This window comes from Lissotriton helveticus, chromosome 5_1 (assembly GCF_964261635.1).
Source record: "Lissotriton helveticus chromosome 5_1, aLisHel1.1, whole genome shotgun sequence".
Taxonomy (NCBI): Eukaryota; Metazoa; Chordata; class Amphibia; order Caudata; family Salamandridae; genus Lissotriton; species Lissotriton helveticus.
This window is the reverse complement of record NC_136065.1, coordinates 1,345,828,691-1,345,852,622: the sequence shown is the minus strand read 5'-3', so window position 1 is coordinate 1,345,852,622 and position 23,932 is coordinate 1,345,828,691. Positions and strand designations below refer to the sequence as shown.

General features: G+C 42.2%; 1 protein-coding gene across 1 annotated transcript in view; it reads left to right on the top strand.

Moving 5' to 3' along the window:
- The window catches only part of APOBEC2 (apolipoprotein B mRNA editing enzyme catalytic subunit 2), a 104,179-nt gene that overhangs the window by 17,001 nt on the left and 63,246 nt on the right, over positions 1-23,932 (top strand). Inside the window, exon 2 of the mRNA XM_078644232.1 lies at positions 2,278-2,856. Coding sequence (XP_078500358.1) covers positions 2,278-2,815 — 538 coding nt within the window. The 3' untranslated portion in view covers positions 2,816-2,856. The remainder of the gene's footprint in view (positions 1-2,277; positions 2,857-23,932) is intronic.

Genomic DNA, 23,932 nt, shown 5'->3' with positions numbered 1-23,932 from the left:
GGCTGGAAACTTTTTAAAGGGTAAACAGTAACTGCATAACAAAAGGAGCTTACAATTTTGGTACATCTGAGCTTAGTACAAAGCAGAGCATCCACTGTCACCGAAGGTTGCATTTTTACTTCCCACTCTTCTTCCCATGGTAACAGGAAGTGGTCAGTTGCCACAGTTCTATCTGAAAACAAGCACAAGTGACTGTCAAAGCAAAACGAATGTAGAAAATTGAAAGAACGACAACATTTGTAGGGCTTTGATGTAAGTTCGTGCAATCATTCCTGCATATGGAATGCCACCTGCACAACCAAAGGCTTTGCATACAGGGGAGGCAGCTAGCCGAATCGAAATGTTAGTGGTCATGCACCACATTTTGCTGGGGAATGCGGCACATTTTACATTACGTTATAGGGGATTTGTCTAATAAAAACAGATTTGAATGACCAAAAGAAAGACACGTATTTTCTCTCTTGCCTTAATTTCTTACTTGCGTCACCATTTTTCCTGTTGTTGCGTATTGATAGACAGGCACAGGGCTCAATTTACAAAAGATTTAGGGGCAGATTTATGAAGGCCTTGCGCCGCCGGTGCGTCACTTTTTCCCATGTTAAAAATGACGCACCGGCGGCGCAAGGCCTTCATAAATCTGCCCCTATATGTGACCGACTACTGCAGGTCCAAGAATACGTAACACCTACCCATGGAAGAAGCTTGTGACACAGAGCAATTGGGTGTACAGAAAACAATTGTTATCCCCCACACTTCTCATTCAACCACCTGGAGCCAGTAGTCAGGCTGCAAACTGTGCACCACATTCAGAGCACCTTTCACTCCACTTCAGGCACATGCAGGAAAGTATTCTGCACCTTCCACACTGCGCTCACACAGAAACACTCATACATCTATTTAAACACTTTTTTTCAGATTTTGCTACCTTTGTTTTTGAGTCTGCGTTTTTTTCAATCCCATTTCTTGACATTTTAATTTCCACATGTTGGAGATTTCCTCATGGTTTCAATGGGGGTTAGGAACATTCTGTTGTGCTAACCCCATGAAAGATGGGGCATACTCAAATGGTGGAAGATGAAAGGGAAAAAGATGACTTTAAATCTAAAAAACACTGCTCCAGAACGCCTTACACTCACCCAGCACCTACAATTTTTGCACCAGTGACCTAAATACTCAATGAATGTTACTGTTTCACAAGTAACAAGGTGTCCCTCCTTTGGTCGTTTTTTTGCCCTTGTGTCAGTGTCTCTGTGCTCTGAGGTTGGGTTCTACCACATACCTTAAGTTCATTTTCCATTTTACACTACTCTAGCTCCCTTATTCTACGTGCTTTCACTACTACACACATTCCATACTCCTACTACACATAACACATTCTCTTCCCCATTCTGCAACAAGCCCTCCATTCTCCTTATTCTGCACCACACATTCTGTTCCCTTTTACTCCAGGTACACCATAAATATGATTCCGTATTCTGCATGGTACTATCCAGCCACCATCTACCACGCGCTGTGTATCTCACATTGCACAGGATGCCTTGAATCGGCCATTCCCTACCCTGCAAGCGCATTGTACACCGTCCTCCTTTATTTCGAGATATAATTCATCTGCAGGGCTTCCCTCCACACGTATTTTTCCGCATTCACTGGCATACTTTGCCTCCTTCGTTGTAGTCCTCATTGTGTAACGTGCATGTGAATCTGTAACTTGTAGTGCTACTGTACTAATGCCTACATAGCCCTCTATGCAGACTTGTCTTCTCAATTCTGTAGCACTTATAACTTAATCTACAAGATACCATCTCCACTGGTATAGGCGAATCACCATTTCTAATCAGTGTATGGACTGTGAACAAAGATGGCCTCTGCTGTGACTGTTGCGCATGAGAACTTGAGCCAGAATCTCTCTCAGGAACTCTTTTGGCGGGTGCATGAATTGTTTTTCGGTGGCATGCAGAGGTTGCCTACCAGATGCTGCAGGCATAGCCCATCACTGCCCAGTTATATGGCATTATTATACTTGGGGTTACCGACTCGCTGCCTTTTGTTTACCTAGAATAACCCTACAGCATGGAATCCCGTAGTCTGGACAGCATGTTCCCAACCAGTAACTTCACTTCAATCACCAGTATTTATTGTCCCACTGCTACACATTAAGGGAGCTAAGATAACGCCATAATGCATGTTTTGATGCGAGAGGGACCGCTTCTAACTTTACTACCAGGAGTGCTCAAAGTGCACCATCATATTCACGCTCTCTCTCTTCCTATTTTTTAGGAGCCGACTTCCAGCCTTCTTCTTCAAATTTCAGTTTCGGAATGTGGAATACAGCTCAGGAAGGAATAAAACGTTCCTGTGCTTTGTGATGGACCTCCAAGGCAAGGAGACTGGGGTCTTCCGTGGGTATCTGGAAGATGAGCACATCTCTGCCCACGCCGAAGAGGCCTTTTTCAACACTGTCCTGCCAGAGTGCAAGGCTGGCGTTAAATATCAGGTGACCTGGTACATGTCCTCCAGCCCGTGCGTGGCCTGCTCAGAGCGCATCGCCGGGGTGCTGAAGAAGAACAAGAACCTGCGGCTGATGGTCCTGGTGGGGCGGCTCTTCATGTGGGAGGAGCCAGAGATCCAGGACAGCCTGCGCAAGCTGAAGGCTGCCGGTTGCAAGATGAAGATCATGGGCCCACAGGATTTCGATTTTGTCTGGAAAAATTTTGTCGAGCAGGAAGAAGGCCAGGAGGGACCCTTCGTGCCATGGGAAGACACACAGGAGAACTTTCTTTATTATGAAGAGAAGTTGGCCGAGATCCTACAGTGAGCACTGTCAGAGGTCCAGGATAGAGCTGCATTTCCTCCCAGGTTAGTTTGACTATTTTCCAAGAGATCGCTCTTTCAAACTAAGACACAGTAAGATAAAGAGGAGGTACATAGAGATGTAATTCATTAACAATCATTAGAGGTGAGCAAGCCATAAAAAGCTCGAGCTAGATGCTTTGCTCAGCTCGAGGTCCTTTTGAAAGTTTGTGCCTAAAATACACTGACCTATCACATGGCAGCTGCTTGCCACCTGCCAGCCACGCTTCTAACTTTTTGCACTAAGTATTAAACACAGACATTAACCTTTGATGTAAAACGGGAGGGAAAGCGATACCCACCTAGTGGATGAATTCCAGAAAGTGAAACCAGAAAACCTGGGCTCAATCCCAACTTCCTCACTTGACCATATTTTGTGACCCAAAGTAGTTGTGTCTCTAGAAGTGAATTCTTAGGGGTGGGGGTGGATCACAGTGGACTACAAATAAAACTGATGGAGACATTTACAAAGATTGTTTGTAATATATATAAATATAAATATATATATATATATATATATATATATATATATATATATATATATATATATATAGTACAAACGTATATCTATAAATATATATTCAAGCAGCTTCTGTCTCTACAATGCGGCACACAGAAATCACGAACCACCAAGCAGCTTCGAGTAAATTGGCAAGTTTAGTATCTCCTCTTAGTTTCAAATGGCATGACGCGTTTCGGGTAACGAATACCCTTGATTACCTGTATATATATATATATATATATATATATATATATATATATATATAGAGAGAGAGAGAGAGAGAGAGAGAGTGAGTGAGTGAGTGAGTGAGTGAGTGAGTGAGTGAGTGAGTGAGTGAGTTAATTCCCAATGTGCTTCATCGCAAATACGGGACACGGACTCCTGGATTTGTGCTCTACTTAAATTTCCTTTATTGCAAACATGACGAGATGACGCGTTCCGCCCACCACACAGCTTGTTCACATACTCGGACGCGCCACGAAACCACCATTGTATATCTATATTTTCACCACTTAAGAATTTTGACTCACACTCCAGGAGTTTGATTTAAGGGCTCATTTAATCCATATATATTTAGCCATCATCAGTTAACAATTCCCTGCTGGCGCTAGGCAGTAGAGAGTTACAGCTAGGACCAACTTCTCCCATAGACAAAGCATTTTTTGCTTTGCTAATACCTTTGGTGGCATTTGATCAATCTTGACAAAATTTTCAGCCAAAAAAGGGCCTACTCTGCTTACTTCTCAAAGGAAACTTTCAGGGTGAATCGCCAAGCAAGGGGTGAGAAAAAGAGTGGTCCCAAACCTATTTTTCCCCATACAATGTCCATGGGGATTTTGCAATTTGTAGACAAGGCTACAAGCCAAACTGGTGAGCAGATTTACACCAAATTGGCGAAAAGCTAGCTCTTGGTCCAGAAAGAGCCTTTTTTGTAATATGGTGTTAATCTGTTCAGTAGTTTTAGAGTTATTAAAGAAATAAAATGTATATCTAGGGACACGGATGCTCCGCAAATGCGCTGGTACCCGCTGATCCAATTATATACACTTTACGTTAAAAAACACATACAAATTCACAGAAAAAAACAAATGTTACAGAGACGTTATAGTTAGGTTCAAATGTTACCGACACAAAACCATAGAAATTCAGCTGTTATAGGTATACTAATGTGAAGAAACTATAACTAGTGCCGTTAATTAACTTTAGGCCATGAGTTTTAGTTTCTTAACATAACTATAAGTGTAACTATAATTCTGAATTTCTATGGTTTTGTTTGGGCAAAAGGTGAGCCTAACAATAACGCCCCTGTAACCTTTGATTTTTTTTAGTGGATATATTATTGTCCCCAAACACCATAGACAGAGCACTCTCGAAGGGTGCTATGTCGCGGGGGTGCGCCCCGAAATTTATCCAAGCTCCTTTCCCCCAATTTTTTAAAAGAAAAAAGCACTCGCGGGGGCAGTTGCCATAGATTTTAATAGCAATGCAACAACAGACGCGTTTCGGCTTGCGCCTTCGTTGGTGTACAAAGGTGCAAGCCGAGTAGCGTCTGTTGTTGCATTGCTCTTAAAATCTATGGCAACTGCCCAACGAGTGCTTTTTTCTTTAAAAAATTGGAGAAAAGGAGCTTGAATATATATATATATATATTCCATATGAACCCCACCACACTTGAGATATAGATATATATATATATATATATATATATATATATATATATATATATTACCTACTGGCGGTCGCCAGTAGGTATATATAGTTAGGATTTTTTCTCTATGGGATTTTTGAAAATTCTATGTCTAATAACTTTGGCGTTTGTGGACGGAATTGGCTGAAATTTTCAGGAAAATGGCACATTTTGTTTCTGAGCAGCCCTTGAAAATTGGGGGGGGGGGGTTCGTCAAGGGGGACCGAGAAAAAAGGGGGGTCCCAAAACGTGTTTTTAACATTGAGTTTTCCATAGGGCGGTTGGCCTCACTTTTAGCCCGAACGGCTGAATGGATTTGCACGAAACTTGGCAAAATTGTAGGGACTGGTAGCCCGATGTGCCTTTTGTAGGTCTCAATATATGTGCTCCAGTGGATTTTGAGAAATTAACGTTTAAAAAAAGATATATATCTGTAACAGCGGACCTGGCAGCGTCCCAGGACGCGTACTTTACGCGCAACGGAGCTTTGTGAAGCGAAGCTGATTGGTTCTCCGGCGTCTGTCAACATTCCAAAAAGTCCGTAGCGGCCGCCATCTTGTCTCTCGGTAGGATCGAGAGACAAGAGGAGGTCAAAACAAAGGGGGAAATAACTATAAGGGGGCATAGTAGATCCTCGCTGACCCCCTAGGTTTGATGTGGAGGTTTTAAAAGGGCCCCGCGGGGCAAAAAAAAATAACAATAATAATAATCGAACGGCTGAATGGATTTGCACGAAACTTGGCAAAATATTAGGGACTAGTAGCCCGATGTGCCTTTGCTAGGTCTCAATATATGTGCTCCAGTGGATTTTGAGAAATTAACGTTCAAAAAAAGATATATATCTGTAACAGCGCTCCGCTTCGCGTAACGGAGGTTTGCGAAGCTGATTGGTCATTCTGTCACTGGGCTATAGTTGGGCTACATCTGGCTGATATTTGGGCTACATTTGTTTTTTTGTGTGTCTGGCGGCCATCTTTGGGCTACATTGGGCTACATTGGGCTTCATTGGGCTACATTGGGCTACATTTGGGCTCCAACATATATATAGGCCAATGTAGCCCAATATATATTTTTCAAAGTTAATTTTCGTAAAAACCACTGGAGCATATATCTTGAGACATAGCAAAGGCACATCGGGCTACCAGTCCCTACAATTTTGCCAAGTTTCGTGGAAATCCATTCAGCCGTTCGAGCTAAAAGTGAGTCCAACCGCCCTATGGAAATGAAGGAAATGAATGGGTAATTTGTAATTAGCAAATAGCTAATCGCAAACTAGGAATGGTAAAGAATCGCTATTTATTCCTTAAAGTTCGCTATTTAGGAAATGCAAAAAACTTTGATGATACATATGGCGGTTCATCTCTAACAAGATAAGAAGCATAGGGATACATTTATGATGACTGGCGCATCACCAGGGATGTGTTAGTCATTCTGTGCCGCTGTTCCGTCACCTATGGTGTGCTGCATTTACAATGCGGCGCATCATGGGGCAAAAACAGCACAGATGCGTGATGTATCTGTGCCGTAAAGGTGGCGCATTGCTGGAGTTGTATCGCAAGTGTGATGAAGCTCCAGCAAGGGTCGGGGGTGCCCCTGTCGCAGGGTTTCTGTTCTCACACAGAACTGTGGACAGAGGATTGGAACCTCGGCGAATTAGGGTGTCCCAAAACTCACGTTAGTAATCAAAAACTCCTTAGCAAGCTAGGTACAGTGTCACATTGGATATAACAAACTCTCAATGTTTAGACAATCCAGAATATGAACTTATAGTACCTCAGGATACGTGGAACTCATGAACAGTCGGTCGTTATATATTTCTTAGAAGCCAGAACATGGAGTTAAGAAGAACACATGTGTATTTGAAATGTTTATTTACTAATGCCGTCTTCTCAGGCGTAGTATCTTAGATAATACAAGTACACATATTATCAGTAGCAAAATTACCAGCATAGTTACTAGTACATAAAAAGCGAATGGTGATAGTATGTTAACATGCTGTAAATGAATAAGAGTTAGCAACACTTATAAGCAGCCGCGGGCCGTGGAGGGAGTTACGGTGAGGCAGGGAGGCGGGGAGGGGGAGAAGCAGGGTGGAGAATACAAGTACACATATTATCAGTAGCAAAATTACCAGCATAGTTACTAGTACATAAAAAGCGAATGGTGACAGTATGTTAACATGCTGTAAATGAATAAGAGTTAGCAACACTTATAAGCAGCCGCGGGCCGTGGAGGGAGTTACGGTGGGGCAGGGAGGCGGGGAGGGGGAGGGGCAAGGTAGAGAGGGCTCCACCCTGCTTCTCCCCCTCCCCGCCTCCCTGCCTCACCGTAACTCCCTCCACGGCCCGCGGCTGCTTATATCTCACCCTCCCTAATACACATATTATATTATTTGCTAAGAAGGTCTCTTTGTGTTGATTTAGGGCGTGCCCATACTTTAGTGTCTTAGATTTGAAGGAATCACATCAGCATACACCAGCTCTCTCTTCATGTGAACCGCATCAACTGTTGTGTATGTGTGTTCGGCAAAGCAATATAAAACCCGCCTCATGCCCAGAATTGGCAGAAGTTGCACTTATGTTATGAGTATGAAGTCGTGGAGATCAGACCTCATAACAATTCTGTATCGTGTTGTTCTTGAAACTTTAGCACTTGCTGTACAGATATAGTTTAACAAGCAAAGCAGATAGTAGAGCAATAACATATTATTCTCATGTAAACCACGATGAACTACTAGGTGGAAAGCTAAAGCAACAACTAAGTGTCGTGTGCAGAAGTTGCAAAAAAGGAAAAATGGCGTTTAAACCGGTAATGAGCCCATGCTAACTTAACACGGTGTAAAGATATCCAGGACCTAGATGACACCTCCCCATGATCCGGAAACGAACTGAATAAGATAATAGAAGTGCCATCTCATGAGAGCAGATTGCAAGTTTATATGTGGACGGTCCGCAAGGTAAAGCATTAAAAACTAGGAAAATTTAATGCTAAAGAAAAATAAAACAGCCAAGTACTTTATCGAGTCTTAAGCCAATAGGCAAGGTAAATAATAAAAACTTGACAAATAAGTCAATGAATTGTCAATGAAATGCTAGTACTCAGCATATCAAACATGAAAAAGGTCTATGACATAACTGTGTATGCAAAATAAGCTGCAACAGCCTCCAATAGGAAGTCACCGTCTTCATCCGAAAACAGTTCAGCCATCCAATTTAAAAGCGGAAAAGAACATACGTGCTCTCCCAGCACCGGATCCTCTATCACCATCAGAGGACAGCTCGGTGGGTTTTCAAGAAAGCTCTGTTCCAAGAAAGACTGTGCTGCCGCCAGTAAATTCCAGGGACCAAGTAGTCCATGCATCAATGCCACAGCCATAATCCTTTCGCCAGGACAAACCAACTCGTGAGTAATGATAGGAGTCATCAGCTGATTAAAGTCGACGTCAGGAGAAACCGGTCCGCAGAGACACAAATCAATGGCCCAATCGAAATCACAGGTCAGGCAGTGAAATACAGGCTGGACACAGGTGAAGTAGGAGAATCGAAAAGATAATCCATATGCCGTGCTTAATATCGCCAACGGCATTGTGCCATAATATTCTAGCATGCGATTGCGGAACAGTGTCAGCAGCTGCAGGGTGGGAGGTTGCATAGGAGGGACATCCATATTTAAAAATGTAAAAAAGCACAAGAGCGTCCGCTGGTAATGCAAGTAAAAATGCCAATCCACGAACCAGAGTGGAGAAAATAGAATGAAAGGAAGCAGGGATGACTCCAAAGATTTTCTCAAATGAAGTCACGAGACCACTGGTAACAACTTTAAAAAAGTGCGCCAGGGTCTTTGTGGAGGATGCGTTAAAGATAGTCGGAACCATCTTGCTGAAATTGAAAGGCAAATCTGAATTGAAAAGGGTCTGCACCTCTGTACGGGTGTTCGCTATGTGAAGCACGAAAGTTTCACGGGCCGAACTCAAGGCCACCTCTCTCTGAGACAAAAGAGCTCTTATTCTTGCCATGCCGTTGAAATCTGTCCCAAGGTTGGTATTTGTGGCCAGATTGAAAACTCCCTATGTTCATGTGTGGGAGGAAATAGAACATTTCTGCAGCAAATAACCCGTTCACTTACTGTTACGATAAAAGGAATACTTTTAATTAACTCAGAACAATCTTCATTATTGAGCATCAAATAACTACCATTTTCCAACAACTTGAACGTGGGGATGATAGCAGGAACTGGCGTGCCTTGCAACACGCAAGCCATATTTGGTCGGTGTTTGTTGCATGAACCGTGTAACTGTATGTGCCTACACATTAGTGAATGATCTGGCGTCTCAGTGCATTCCTCTCCATTCAGATAAACTTCTTGATCATCTTTGAAACATCTGTATGTGTATGGAAGCGACCAGACCTCATGAAGAAAAGCACTACCTAAAGGTTCATAACGACCTATTGGTATATATTTCATACAATTTGAAAACTTATATAAAGCAAAAGGCAGCGTTATTAAACCGTGGATAAGGCACGTTGCCAAAAAACCCGCAATCCTCTGCTGATGATGTCACTGAGCATGTCATGAATGATGTAATATGTGACATCATCAGCAGTGGATTACGGGTAATAGTATCTCTAGTTTACTCCCCTATAGCTGTCTTTCTTTTAACATAAGTGTCTGTTTCCTTCCCTTATACTTACTGTTTTTGGTTCGCTTCTGGTTCGCGTACCGGCGAGCGAACTGGGAAGCGAACTAAGAGAAATAGAGGTTGGCACAGTTTCAAATATTGTACCAATTTTTTAATAACGGGGAGGTAGTTCTGAAAAGACCTTTTTTTTTAATTGTTTTTGTTGTTTTATATTTTTTTTATTATTTTTCGGAACATTTTTTTACTTTTTTTGAATTTTTCTGAACAGTTTTATATTTTTTTGGGTTTTTCTTGGAGGGGGCAATGAAAACGATTCATTGTAAAGGGCTCAACAGGAGCAACAAAACAAAAAAATAAGTATTTATTATTTTGGGCGTTTCGTACAAACTTGCATATGATAGTCAATAGCTCTGTTGATCAGAGTGATGCTTTTTTCTCCGTAGGAAATGAATCCATCGCAAAATACGCAGATGTGTTTTACTTCACCAAATTTCATTTGTATATTTGGCACCATCTCCCTGCCCTCTGGTCCCGTTACTTCCGGTACAACAGATCTTCTGGCCATAATAGGGAGATTATCTAGGTCGTTCCGAAACTGTGCAGCACTGTAGTTGTTAGGATGCCACCTAGTCATATGGCGATGCATTGTGTAGTTTCCGAAACTGTATTTTTTCTCGGTTCCTCTGGACAGTCTATCTTGACATATAAGGCAAGTTACGTATCTTGCATTTACTTTTTTCTGACCTTTGGGAATTTTAAAAAATTGCCAAATGAAGTTTTCTTTCCGGTGAGACGTCCTGGGCTGCTCAGGCAAAAACTGCCTCTCTTCGTGCTCGTCGTCCTGTTCCTCTTCTTCTTCTTCTTGTTGAATTATAACTTGAGCAGGTGGTCCACTCTTCCTTGGATGTGGTGGAGGTGGTGGGGAAGCACCAGCTGAAGCTACTAAAGAAGCCATTGCTCAGTGATCACAAAGGGTCTTTCTCTCACAATGATGAAAGTCAGAGTGAGGAAAGAAGGAGGGATTTTCATCATTTGGGAAAAACAAGAGTTCTCAACCAATCAAAAGTGTTCATTTTAGATTATATGACCTAGTCTTACATCATTAGGAAACCAAAAGTGAAATGAACCAATGAAAAGTGTTATTACCAAGTCACATGACTTGCTGTGTTTACGTTAAGCGCTTTGCAGGGCCTCCCGGTTTGCTTCCAGAAACCTGCGCTTTGCGACTCGCTTCGCGTACCAGTTCGCTAACGTAGCACGTCATATGACGTATCACGCGACAACGTGAAACGTCATGCGGACGGGAGGCGTCACGATGTTGTTTTCTAACGCGGCACTTGCGGTAAAGAAACGTTTACCGGCTCGCGGTCTATTTCGCGGCATCAAGGTCAGCTAACGGGAAGCTTCCCGATTCGCGAAGCGGGAACGAAGAAAAAAAAATATTTAAAAAAAAAATTATTCATAAACATATAAAATATATTTTTGGATTTAAAGAAGAATACATTTTACAGCTACAGATATTAGCTGTTAAAAAACCAATGAAATTCACAGAAAAAACCATAGGTTATAGACCATATATAGTTAGGAATTAGCATTTACAAAACCTTGAAAATTCACTGAAAAAACCATAGGTTATAGACCATATATAGTTAGGAATTAGCATTTAGAAAACCTTATTTTACTCACACAAAACCATTGAAATTCCATATATAGTTAGTTGCACTAACTATATATCGCGCGCCCGCAATCCACTGCTGATGATGTCACATATTACATCATTCATGACATGGTCAGTGACATCACTGATGACATCACTGATGACATCTCAAATGACATCACTGATGACATCACTGATGACATCTCATTTGACATCAATGACCACATCACTGATGATATCATTCATGTGACAATACAATGCATCTCCTCACATTTTAATATAACCTCTGTTTCACCCAGTGTTAAAAAGAGAGTATAATTTTTGAAACCATTGACACACCAATACTAGTTACTACATACGCACTCACTGATTGCTACGTCTACACACACCTTCACTCATTCACCCATACAATCATTCATACATACAATCACTCATCTTTACAACACTATCATATGCACTCATACACCTATACAGACACTCACAGTCTGCCACTCATCCATGGAGTTACTCACACACCTAGTCAGTCCTGTAAAGAATCAATGACACTTCCATTTTCTTGTCTATACAGTTAAACATAGAGCACCTTACATTTTCAAACATATACTAACACATACTTACCTTCTTATACAATCATTGATACAAGTACAGATTGATCTGCACAGAGTCACACACCTCCCAGCTAGCCACACACACACTCAGTCTCCCATACAAATACTTGGGCAATCAATCAATAACCCATATAGTTACTCATATAGCTACTGATCAACACATGCAGCAGTTTACAGAACAACAGACATAATGATGCACAAATTAAGACAGTTTAGTCACTAACCCATGCAGTCAGTGAGACACATTTAATCACTCACTCATACAGTCAGTCATGCACCTACTAAATCCTTTGTCCAGACACTTACACATCCACTCATTCTTCAATATGTAAGACATATTTAAACTTTATAGAAACAAAAAATCACTGGATGTTGTTATCAGTGATGTCATCAGTGATGTCATTTGAGATGTCATCAGTGATGTCATCAGTGATGTCACTGACCATGTCATGAATGATGTAATATGTGACATCATCAGCAGTGGATTGCGGGTGCGCGATATATAGTTAGTGCAACTAACTATATATGGAATTTCAATGGTTTTGTGTGAGTAAAATAAGGTTTTCTAAATGCTAATTCCTAACTATATATGGTCTATAACCTATGGTTTTTTCAGTGAATTTTCAAGGTTTTGTAAATGCTAATTCCTAACTATATATGGTCTATAACCTATGGTTTTTTCTGTGAATATATATATACTTGATATATATATATTACCTACTGGCGGTCGCCAGTAGGTATATATAGTTAGGATTTTTTTGAATAGGGATTTCTGAAAATTCTATGTTGAATAACTTTGGCGTTGATGGACGGAATTGGCTGAAATTTTCAGGAAAATGGCACATTTTGTTTCTGAGCGTCTCCTGAAAGTTTGGGGGGGTTTCGTCAAGCGGGGGCCGAGAAAAAAGGGGGGTCCCAAAACGTGTTTTTAACATTGAGTTTTCCATAGGGCGGTTGGACTCACTTTTAGCTCGAACGGCTGAATGGATTTCCACAAAACTTGGCAAAATTGTAGGGACTGGTAGCCCGATGTGCCTTTGCTATGTCTCAAGATATATGCTCCAGTTGTTTTTACGAAAATTAACTTTGAAAAATATATATTGGGCTACATTGGGCTATATATATGTTAGAGCCCAAATGTAGCCCAATGTAGCCCAATGTAGCCCAAAGATGGCCACCAGAGACAAAAAAAAACAAATGTAGCCCAAATATCAGCCAGATGTAGCCCAACTATAGCCCAGTGACAGAATGTGCCAGAGTGTTCTAAAGAACAACTAGAGCGCTAACAGTCTTACTTATGACAAAAGTATGGCACACCTGAAGTCATCTTGATTGGAATAAAGTGTTAACACTTAAAACATTTAATTTGCAAAGGAACAAAATGAGGGGGTTCATTTTGCCATAGAAATTATGATTAGTGCTGAAGAAAGAAAAATTAGGGCACATTTTGAGTGACTTCTCAAATCCTCTTATATTTCACTAAAAAAATTCTGATATGCAGTCTCCCAAGATGGCCACCAGAGACAAAAGAGCCCAAATGTAGCCCAAATATCAGCCAGATGTAGCCCAACTATAGCCCAATGACAGAATGTCCCAGAGTGTTCTAAAGAACAACTAGAACGCTAACAGTCTTACTTATGACAAAAGTATGGCACACCTGAAGTCATCTTGATTGGAATAAAGTGGTAACACTTAATACATTTAATTTGAAAAGGAACAAAATGAGGGGTTTCATTTTGCCATAGAAATGTTATATATATATATATATATATATATATATATATATATATATATATATAAATCATTTTCTCCTTCCAGCCGGATGAGAGAAACCAGGGACACACACAGGATTCAAAAGGTTGCATTTATTGACAATGGTGCATAACCGGTTTCGGCTTGTGCCTTCCTCAGATGCAAAGTCAATAGGCGTGTTCTCTTGTTGACGTGGGCTCCTCTTAACAGTGTCCAGGAGCCTCACTTCCAATGTAACGTCGGGTTGCGCTAATGTTGGGGACTACTAGTCCCATAATGCTGCATACCGTCTGTCCACTGCACAGGAGAGCAGCCTCGATGTTTTCCGCAGTAGATGCCTTCTGTCCCCTTCTTTCTGGCCACACACCTCTCAGGATAACAGGTACGGAGACGCGAGTATGTTTCTAGCGCCTCGCCCAGCAGTCTCGGCCCGCGGTTACAAACCAGCAGCTTCCTGGTGCCTGACAAGCGGGTGGCGGGCCACGAATAAATTCGATACCTCGACAATTCAAAAATGCTCCATGTCTTCGTGGCCGCTTGTGTAGAAAGGGTCCTTGGTTGCGCTTCATGGGAGGGCGCTGGTAATAAAAATCATTTTCTCCTTCCAGCCGGATGAGAGAAACCAGGGACACACACGGGATTCAAAAGGTTGCATTTATTGACAATGGTGCATAACCGGTTTCGGCTTGTGCCTTCCTCAGATGCAAAGTCAATAGGCGTGTTCTCTTGTTGACGTGGGCTCCTCTTAACAGTGTCCAGGAGCCTCACTTCCAATGTAACGTCGGGTTGCGCTAATGTTGGGGACTACTAGTCCCATAATGCTGCATACCGTCTGTCCACTGCACAGGAGAGCAGCCTCGATGTTTTCCGCAGTAGATGCCTTCTGTCCCCTTCTTTCTGGCCACACACCTCTCAGGATAACAGATAGGGAGACGCGAGTATGTTTCTAGCGCCTCGCCCAGCAGTCTCGGCCCGCGGTTACAAACCAGCAGCTTCCTGGTGCCTGACAAGCGGGTGGCGGGCCACGAATAAATTCGATACCTCGACAATTAAAAAATGTAGCCCAAATATCAGCCAGATGTAGCCCAACTATAGCCCGGTGACAGAATGTCCCAGAGTGTTCTAAAGAACAACTAGAGCGCTAACAGTCTTACTTATGACAAAAGTATGGCACACCTGAAGTCATCTTGATTGGAATAAAGTGTTAACACTTAAAACATTTAATTTGCAAAGGAACAAAATGAGGGGGTTCATTTTGCCATAGAAATTATGATTAGTGCTGAAGAAAGAAAAATTAGGGCACATTTTGAGTGACTTCTCAAATCCTCTTATATTCCACTAAACAAATTCTGATATGCAGTCTCCCAAGATGGCCACCAGAGACAAAAGAGCCCAAATGTAGCCCAAATATCAGCCAGATGTAGCCCAACTATAGCCCAATGACAGAATGTCCCAGAGTGTTCTAAAGAACAACTAGAACGCTAACAGTCTTACTTATGACAAAAGTATGGCACACCTGAAGTCATCTTGATTGGAATAAAGTGGTAACACTTAATACATTTAATTTGAAAAGGAACAAAATGAGGGGTTTCATTTTGCCATAGAAATGTTATATATATATATATATATATATATAGATATATATATATATATATATATCTATCTATATATATATATATATATATATTACCTACTGGCGGTCGCCAGTAGGTATATATAGTTAGGATTTTTTTGAATAGGGATTTCTGAAAATTCTATGTTAAATAACTTTGGCGTTGATGGACGGAATTGGCTGAAATTTTCAGGAAAATGGCAAATTTTGTTTCTGAGCGTCCCCTGAAAGTTTGGGGGGGTTTCGTCAAGCGGGGGCCAAGAAAAAAGGGGGGTCATCAGTGATGTCATCAGTGATGTCACTGACCATGTCATGAATGATGTAATATGTGACATGATCAGCAGTGGATTACGGGTGCGCGATATATAGTTAGTGCAACTAACTATATATGCGAATTTCAATGGTTTTGTGTGAGTAAAATAAGGTTTTGTAAAGGCTAATTCCTAACTATATATGGTCTATAACCTATGGTTTTTTCAGTGAATTTTCAAGGTTTTGTAAATGCTAATTCCTAACTATATATGGTCTATAACCTATGGTTTTTTCAGTGAATATATATATATATATATATACACACACACATACACACACACAAGGTCATATTTAAACATCTTCAGCAGATCATCTACTTTGCATTGAAAGGTAGTTGGGTTGTGGGGGTGGAACATGGAGCCCAAGGAAGATGGTGGAGTATCCCTCAGCTCTGCGTCGGACTGGCCCAGCCACAGACCACTACAGACAAATTACAGACATCGTATAGGTACAAGGAATGTAAAATTGAAGTACGGACCAGCATGCAGCAGGGAACTTCTGCAACTGGCCCTGATTGAGCATTTTGAGGCCAGAGACCCATAAAGAGTAATGGGTCAAGGCAACGGCCAAGCTGATCCTTTTGACCATGCTACAAGAGGCATGCTGGCACACACAGATGTAGTACTCACAGCTCCGTATCATTGGCAAAGGTGTGAAAACCCGATTGGGAGGGCAGGAAACAGAAGGCTCTCAGGATGGCCGGGACCCCAAGGGGGTCTCTGTGTCGAAAGACAAAAAGTAGTGAAAAAAAAGAGGACCAGGTGTGGCGACCATATTAGCATTAGGGCATACCTGGAGGTGAAGCAGTAAGTTCAAGGACCACGGTAGCCTCTGCGCATAAACTAGTGAATAATTGGCACAGGCAGCTAATATTGAGAGGGCACTTTTGAGTACTTCCCCACTAGTGTGCTTGGGGGCATATGCTACTAAAATAGAAATTTGGGTGGCACCATCAAGACAGCCCTATTTACAGGAATACAACTCTTTCTGTACTGTGAGCAAGAAACAAGTGCAGCCACAGGAAATGCACAAGAGAATCCTGGCCTGGATTAACGATCTCTAGCAATAGAAAAAGGAACACATTTCAATGAGATGCCGCTAAACTCACCAGTAATCCCGTAGGCGAATATCACTGGTCCACCAGGACTTTGTATGCTCATCAAACTGAACACGTCACTTGAAGAGAGTCAGTTTCAATGTTCAGTGGTCAGTACAGACTCCTGAAGCAGGATAAATCAGAACTGAACGCATTGGTGATAACAATGCTCTTATCAGCTTGTGGCCATAGGACATAAACTTCCATAATCTTAGGAAAATACACACATTTCCAGACCCCACTCATGTCAAAACCTACCAGCCAATTACTGTTTACAGAAGCAGTCAAAAGCAGGCTGAATAAATCAGCAAAAGTTCTAGATGCTATGACGCTAGAAAGAGCTCACAGCACTCAAGACCTCTGTGAGGAGGGGTGTGGGTAAGCAGCCCTAGATGGAGGCCTTGCTTTGAGACTGCTCTGTGCTGGCGGTAGAATTATCCTACAATAATCCTGTTTCCTTGAACCTGCAAGTTATCCTTAGCCTACAGTACGTGTGGATTCCAGCCTGGGTTGGTTTCAAGGGATATCACCTGAGATGGACGATGGCCGACATAAGGGCCAAGGAGGACGCAATCATGAAGGCGGAGAGTGGGCTGGTGGAGAAAGCCCATGCGAGGTGAGGCGGAGAGATGAACGGGGTCTGGTACTGTGGGTGAGAGGCCTGGAAGCCAACTGTGCTGGGTCAGCAGTGCGACTTGGCCATCCCCCTTCCTGCCCCTAGATTGAATGCACCATTGGTCAGGCATGGCCTTCCCAAAGAGTGCAGGTGTGGCCGAGGACATCGCCTGCCCTGTGGGCCTTTGGATGAGGTCTAGTGCCCGCGGCGGGTAGAAAGCACTGCAGTGGACTTGTTAAGAGTTTCCCCCCGAAATCTGAAGACCGCTGCTTGTGGTGGGGTTGGTGGGGCTGCTGAATGCAAAGGGGTAGCGGAGGAACAACCGCTCTCTCTGGCCTCAATGCTTCGCTTGGTCTCAAAATGTAACTGAAATGCTGTTTGCGGTCAAAAATTACCTAATCTTTGTTTTTTTTTGTACATTTTGTTATGTAAAATGACCAGATCTACGCAACAACTCCAGAATACTTTCAACTTCGCCCAGGCGTTAAAAAATTACATTCAGTAGGAAAAACTCTCTTACCTGAAAGTGTTCACCCCAGGTATCGGACTATTTTAAGAGATGTGCCTCTCAAATTTAGAAAGTGAAAACTGAGGAAAGACTTGGTGGAAAAGGTACACAACTCTAGCAAAAGACCTGAAGCAGGAACGCCAAACACTTCCTACACGGCATTTTGGAAAGGAAGGGTGATAATTTTGATCAGGAAGGTGCACCTGGTATGAGTCAATTACTCCTCGGCAGAACCAGGATGCCACTATATTTTTATTAAAATGCACATACATCAGGAGACAGTAGCACTCAACTCTTTCTTCAGTGATGTCACCAGAATACTATTCCTCGCCTGATAAGCAGTGACAGGATATTAGTGTAGGATCTGTTTCTGGATAAGTCTGGTCACCACACTCTAACCCATCCTGAGGAGTGGTATACCTACCCATAGAGTCATGGCAGGGCTTTCAGCTGACAAAAGAAAATTAGGGTACGGTGACCTCACTCCAAATGTTATGGGCGGCGGGAAACGCCTATGTAAAAGGATAAGTTACAAAAGACAACCTCAAGAAAGAAAAATTCAACCAGCTAGCAATCTCTTAAATTAAAGGACAAATGCAAATGAGAACACTGCCCAGAGACAATAAGACACCAACTCAGCACAAAATAAGAGCTAAACATTTTGCTAACGCACCACGCCAAAAAGGCACAATCATTTACGCTAGCATTACTATGAAAGAGGGGGAAAGGCGGGCTGTCTCCTGTGTCTCCAGCTAAGACAGGAAGCATAAAATCCCAGCGATCATAAACAGGTATGAAGAACTGGTGATATATCCCATCTATATCTTGACGACTTTCCAGGATTTCTACCAGTCATTATACAAATCTGAATGAAGTGACTCACAGATGCAGGACGACCAATTTTTCTCTCGCTTCTGGTTAAAGACACTATCCCCAGACTTCATTCAGTAGTTAGAAGCTGAGATAACAAAAACATATATAATCTAGGTAACTGACGCGTTGCCTTCAATTAGGGCTCTGGGATTACACTGGGGTGAGCGTAACGTGTGTAATTTCGAGTAAAGTAATTGCGCAAAATGCATTCCCGCACTCAAAACATTGCTGAGTGGTCCATTTAGATAAATATTTAATTTTGAATTGATTTCAGATTGCTTGTGTTCAAAACACTGCTGCTTCCATTCGTATTTGCAATTTTGTGCTAAATAAATTACCTGACTGGCCCCACTCAGGTACAAAGTCTACCTGCAATGCTTGTTGACCCCCTTTCCCCCGCCCCCCACGTTAAAGGAACTGATGTTTGCATTCAAAATACAGCTGTTCATGCTCGGATTTGTAGTTTCAAACTAAAAAATAACCTCAATGGTCCGCTCGTGTAAAAAAATGTAACTGAAATGTTGTTCATGTTAAAAAAAAATGACCTGAACTGTACATCTCACGTTAAAATTCACCAAATTACATGATGTGGCATAATGATGTAATCTTGGAATTTTTGCATACATTTTGTAATGCAAAATTACCAAAATGATGCAATTACTCCAGAATAAGTACGATTTTGCCCAGGCTTAGATTAAAGGGATTTCCCATACGATTTTATAAAGCCAACAAAGAGGCAATTGTTCTTCTCTTGCAGAAGATCTTCGCAGTTTTAGCACCAGGCACAACCCCTCTCCCAAAACTTTACATGGCAAAAACTGCTCTTATATTAAAGATGGACAACCATCAATTGCAGTGCGGAGGCCACTGACCAATTTAACTCCTATACAGTGGCATCAAAATCCTCGCATACGTCTTGGCAAACCACCTGAAGTGAATCTTAAGGACACTGATACACCAGCTCAGGTAGGCTTAGTCCCACATCACTCCTCTGCATTCCACTTACTAACGCTTTTCCACATATTGTGGCAGGTACGAAATGACAGAGGTGGGAAAGTAGTTGTAGCTTTAAAAGCTGATAAAATTAGTCGATAGGGTAGAGTGGGATTATATTTTTAGAGTGCTATCAAGAGAAGGGGATCAGCAACGGGTTCCTCCCAAAAATAAAATGGCTATATTCTAACCCATCAGCAGTGATGTCTTGCAATGGCTGTACTTCCCTGAAGTTAGAAATTGGCAAAGGGATGAGGCAGGGCTGTCGCCTATCACCCCTACTCTTCATTGTAGCACGAGAACCACTGGCAGCAGCAATTCGGGGTAAAATCAGCATCATAGGTATACAGACTACAGGCAAAGAGCATAAAGCACTGTTTTGAGCTAACAATATTGGGGTGGCTCTGTTTGACCCGATGCAAAACACTATGGCACTCATTAAATTGATCTCTGAATTCTCAGTCTTTTCTGGGTACTGGGTCAACTGGGACAAACGCAAAACACTTCCACTGACTCCGTTACAACCATGACATCACTTGGAAATTCACAAACACCACCAACCTGAAATATTTAGGAATTTACCTGAACAGCGCGTTGCAAAATGCGATGCGTGGTCATCTGGGTTTGTTAAATGATACAATTCAGGGACACATAGGTCGATGGTCCCATAGGGACATATATAAATAATAAAGATGAAAATCATGCCCATACGGAATTATATATTTGCCATGCACCTGCTCCCGAGTCCCAGGACATCTGATTTAAACACTAACTAAATTGTGGAAAACGTTCCTATGGCGTGGCAGTAAGCCCACACTCAAACTACCCAAGCTGAATGTATTTATGGAAAGTGGAGGTCTCTGATTCCCCATGTAGTAACTTATTGGTTATCCTTCCAATTGAACACAACAAAAAAACTACACTGCCTCGCACCTCACAAAAATCATCCATGTACACTGGTTCCCATGTTTATTAATAAAAAGAAGTAAGTTCCCACACCCAGTGACTGGTGAATCATTTAAAAGAAAGAGGTGCAACTCTATTCAAAAGAAACCCCCCACAAATGTGCATTGAACAGTGAAAGTCAAAACCATCCAGCGAAAAGGCGAGGAAATAAAATAAAATATATAGGAGGTGCCTCACGTAGATAAACACCGAGTGCCTGTCGAGGAATGCTTCCAACTGGCTAGATATCTCATCATCGGCACGATCCTAAAAATGCAGGAAAGAACAAGGGGAAATCCCCCAAAAACTGCATATTGGGAGAGCCCTTATATGTACGTAAAAGAATACAAATACATTAGTGCCTGCATCCACTAAGGTCCTCAAATGAAAAGAGAATTTTATCATTACTCTCTAGGACACAGACTGACTAACAACCAGTTAAAAATGTGTCCGAAGAACCTGCAATTAAAAAAAGAAAATTTAAATGAGCCTTTAACGCATAATTAGAAACACACTGGATATGCTCCGCCTAGAAACGAATTGCTCGCATCTTTCACTGGCAAGTATAATTTACAGTATTTCATTAGGACTTGAGGACCAGCTGTCACCCAACAGTGTACTGCACCTAAAGAGAGAAGGGAACAAAACACAAAAATATATAAGGTAAGTGATCCAACGACACAATTACTCCAAAGTATATAATGCATTTATTTTGAACATTTCAAAAATATATTTACCACCATGCCAACAGGTGAAGGCCTACCAGTGGTCAGTAGGGAGTCATCAGATAATTTGTTCATCAGTACCTACCTTCCAGCTGACCAACTGGGGTACCGCATCCAGGCTACGTTAGAAACCCAAAACTGGGTCAATCTTGAAAATGGGATACAGGAAAACAGGTGTGTGGTGGGGGAGGTCAGGCTATATTAAGGTCATCGGGAATTCAGAAAAGACAAACCCTATCCTCCATGCTAACAGTGTTTGCATGGCACAAGGTCAGGGCCGGACTGGGAACCAAAACCGGCCCTGGCAAAGTGCTCGCCGCCTCCCTCCCCTCCCCCGCGGGGCATTGGGGGTGCTGCCGAGCTCTTTGCCAGGGCCGGTTTTCTGCCGATTTTGTTACAGGGCCGATTGGCCCTGTAACAAAAACGGACCCTGGGGCCCAAATTGGCCCCCACTCGTGCAGCGCATCGGGGGATTGTCCGGTGCCCGCTATGGCCAGTCCGGGCCTGCACAAGGTGCATGAGAAACTAAGAATTAACAGCAGGCACCACAGAAGGGCAAGACTCTGCAGCAGCAGCAATATCCACGTAGGGAACAGAGAACAGTTCCAGCCTGATTTTGAGACCAAAGGGATTTCCACATCAGATCACATAATTCAGGCAGATAGACTTAAGACATTTGCAGAACTGCAGGCTGAGCTCAACCTCCTTCCAAGACACACACACCCTTGCTGGCTCTATTCCAGCTTGCCACGATCAGGCACAAGAACAGATGCACCCGAACAACCTGTGCAGGAAGCACTGTGTGAAAGGGTCTTTTTAGGTCGAGTAATTTATTACTCGAAACAATTGTGTTAGAACAACTCTCTTGACCAAGCGGATTTCTCACAATGCATGTTAAGTATTGAAGCGTGACGCATCACCAGCGCGCGCTTGGCCTCAGTCATTCCCTCCCACTTGCTGGCTCCCCTGCTCCCCCACCCGACTTGAAAGGAAGCCTCGCACACCAACATTTGTCTCTCACACCACAGGCTGCTGCTCCCCCATCCACCCAGCAATGCCGAGAGCTATTCCCTCCCACTTGCTGGCTCCCCTGCTCCCCCACCCAACTTGAAAGGAAGCCTCGCACACCAACATTTGTCTCCTAAAGGCATTCCATATATCCTGAGTGCCACTTTCCCGAGTTCAACTTGTGCTCTGTGTTTCCTGAAAGAATTATCTCTGTTTAACTTGCCATTTTGTTTTCACCCACTTTTAGCTTGCGCTTTGTTTTCATTTCCCCATGATAGGGACGTACATATCTTGAGTGCCACTTTCACGAGTTCAACTTGTACTTCGTGTTTCCATAAACAATTATCTCGGTTTAACTTGCCATATTTACTTTTATTTAACCCACTTTTAGCTTGCGCTTTGTTTTCATTTCCCTATGATAGGGACGTGCATATCTTGAGTGCCACTTTCACGAGTTCAACTTGTGTTTCGTGTTTCCATAAACAATTATCTCGGTTTAACTTGCCATATTTACTTTTATTTAACCCACTTTTAGCTTGCACTTTGTTTGCATTTCCCCATGATAGGGACGTGCATATCTTGAGTGTCACTTTCACAAGTTCAACTTGTGCTTCGTGTTTCCATAAACACTTATCTCGGTTTAACTTGCCATATTTACTTTTATTTAACCCACTTTTAGCTTTCGCTTACTTTTTATTTCCCCATCATGGGGACGTGCTTCATATCCAGAGTGCCACTTTCCCGAGTTCAACTTGTGCTCTGTGTTTCCGGAAACAATTATCTCTGTTTAACTTGACGTTTTTTTTTCACCCACTTTTAGCGTGCGCTTTGTTTTCATTTCGCCGTGATAGGGACGTGTATTAGCATCTTGTAATAATTATCCTGAATACCACTTTCCCGAGTTGTGACTTGTGCTTCATGTTTCCCGAGTCCAACATGTGCGATTTTTATTCCCCCCCCCTCCTTTATGTTGAGCTTTCTTTTTATATTCCCATGATAGGGACTTGCATTTTTATATGGTAGAAAATATCCCGAGTGCAACTGGCGTGGCTTATACTGGTTTTTTTTAAAATTTATGTTGGGCTTTGTTTTTATTTTCTCACAAGAGGGACGTGCATTTATTTCTACTTAAAAAAGCCTTTACTACAAAAAAAGGTGAAGTTACCACGCAGCATAACTTTAGGTGCATGTGCATTTGTTCACACCACCATACACAAATTTACAAACATTACAAGCAACAATAGAAACTGCTCACACAGTCCAGACTTCATGGCACACGCCATAGTCTTTCGTTTAACAGCAAAATGTGTGCGCATTCGTTCACACCAACATTCACACCTTTAAAAACATTACAGGAAACAATCAAAACAGCTCCCATACTACAGACTTCATGGCGCATGCCCTCGACTTTAGTTTTACAACAAGGTGCATGCGTATTCCTTCACCCCACCATTCACACCTTTAAAAACATTACAGGAAAAAATCAAAACAGCCCCAATACTACAGACTTCATGGTGCATGCATTGGCTTTTAGTATAACAACAAGATG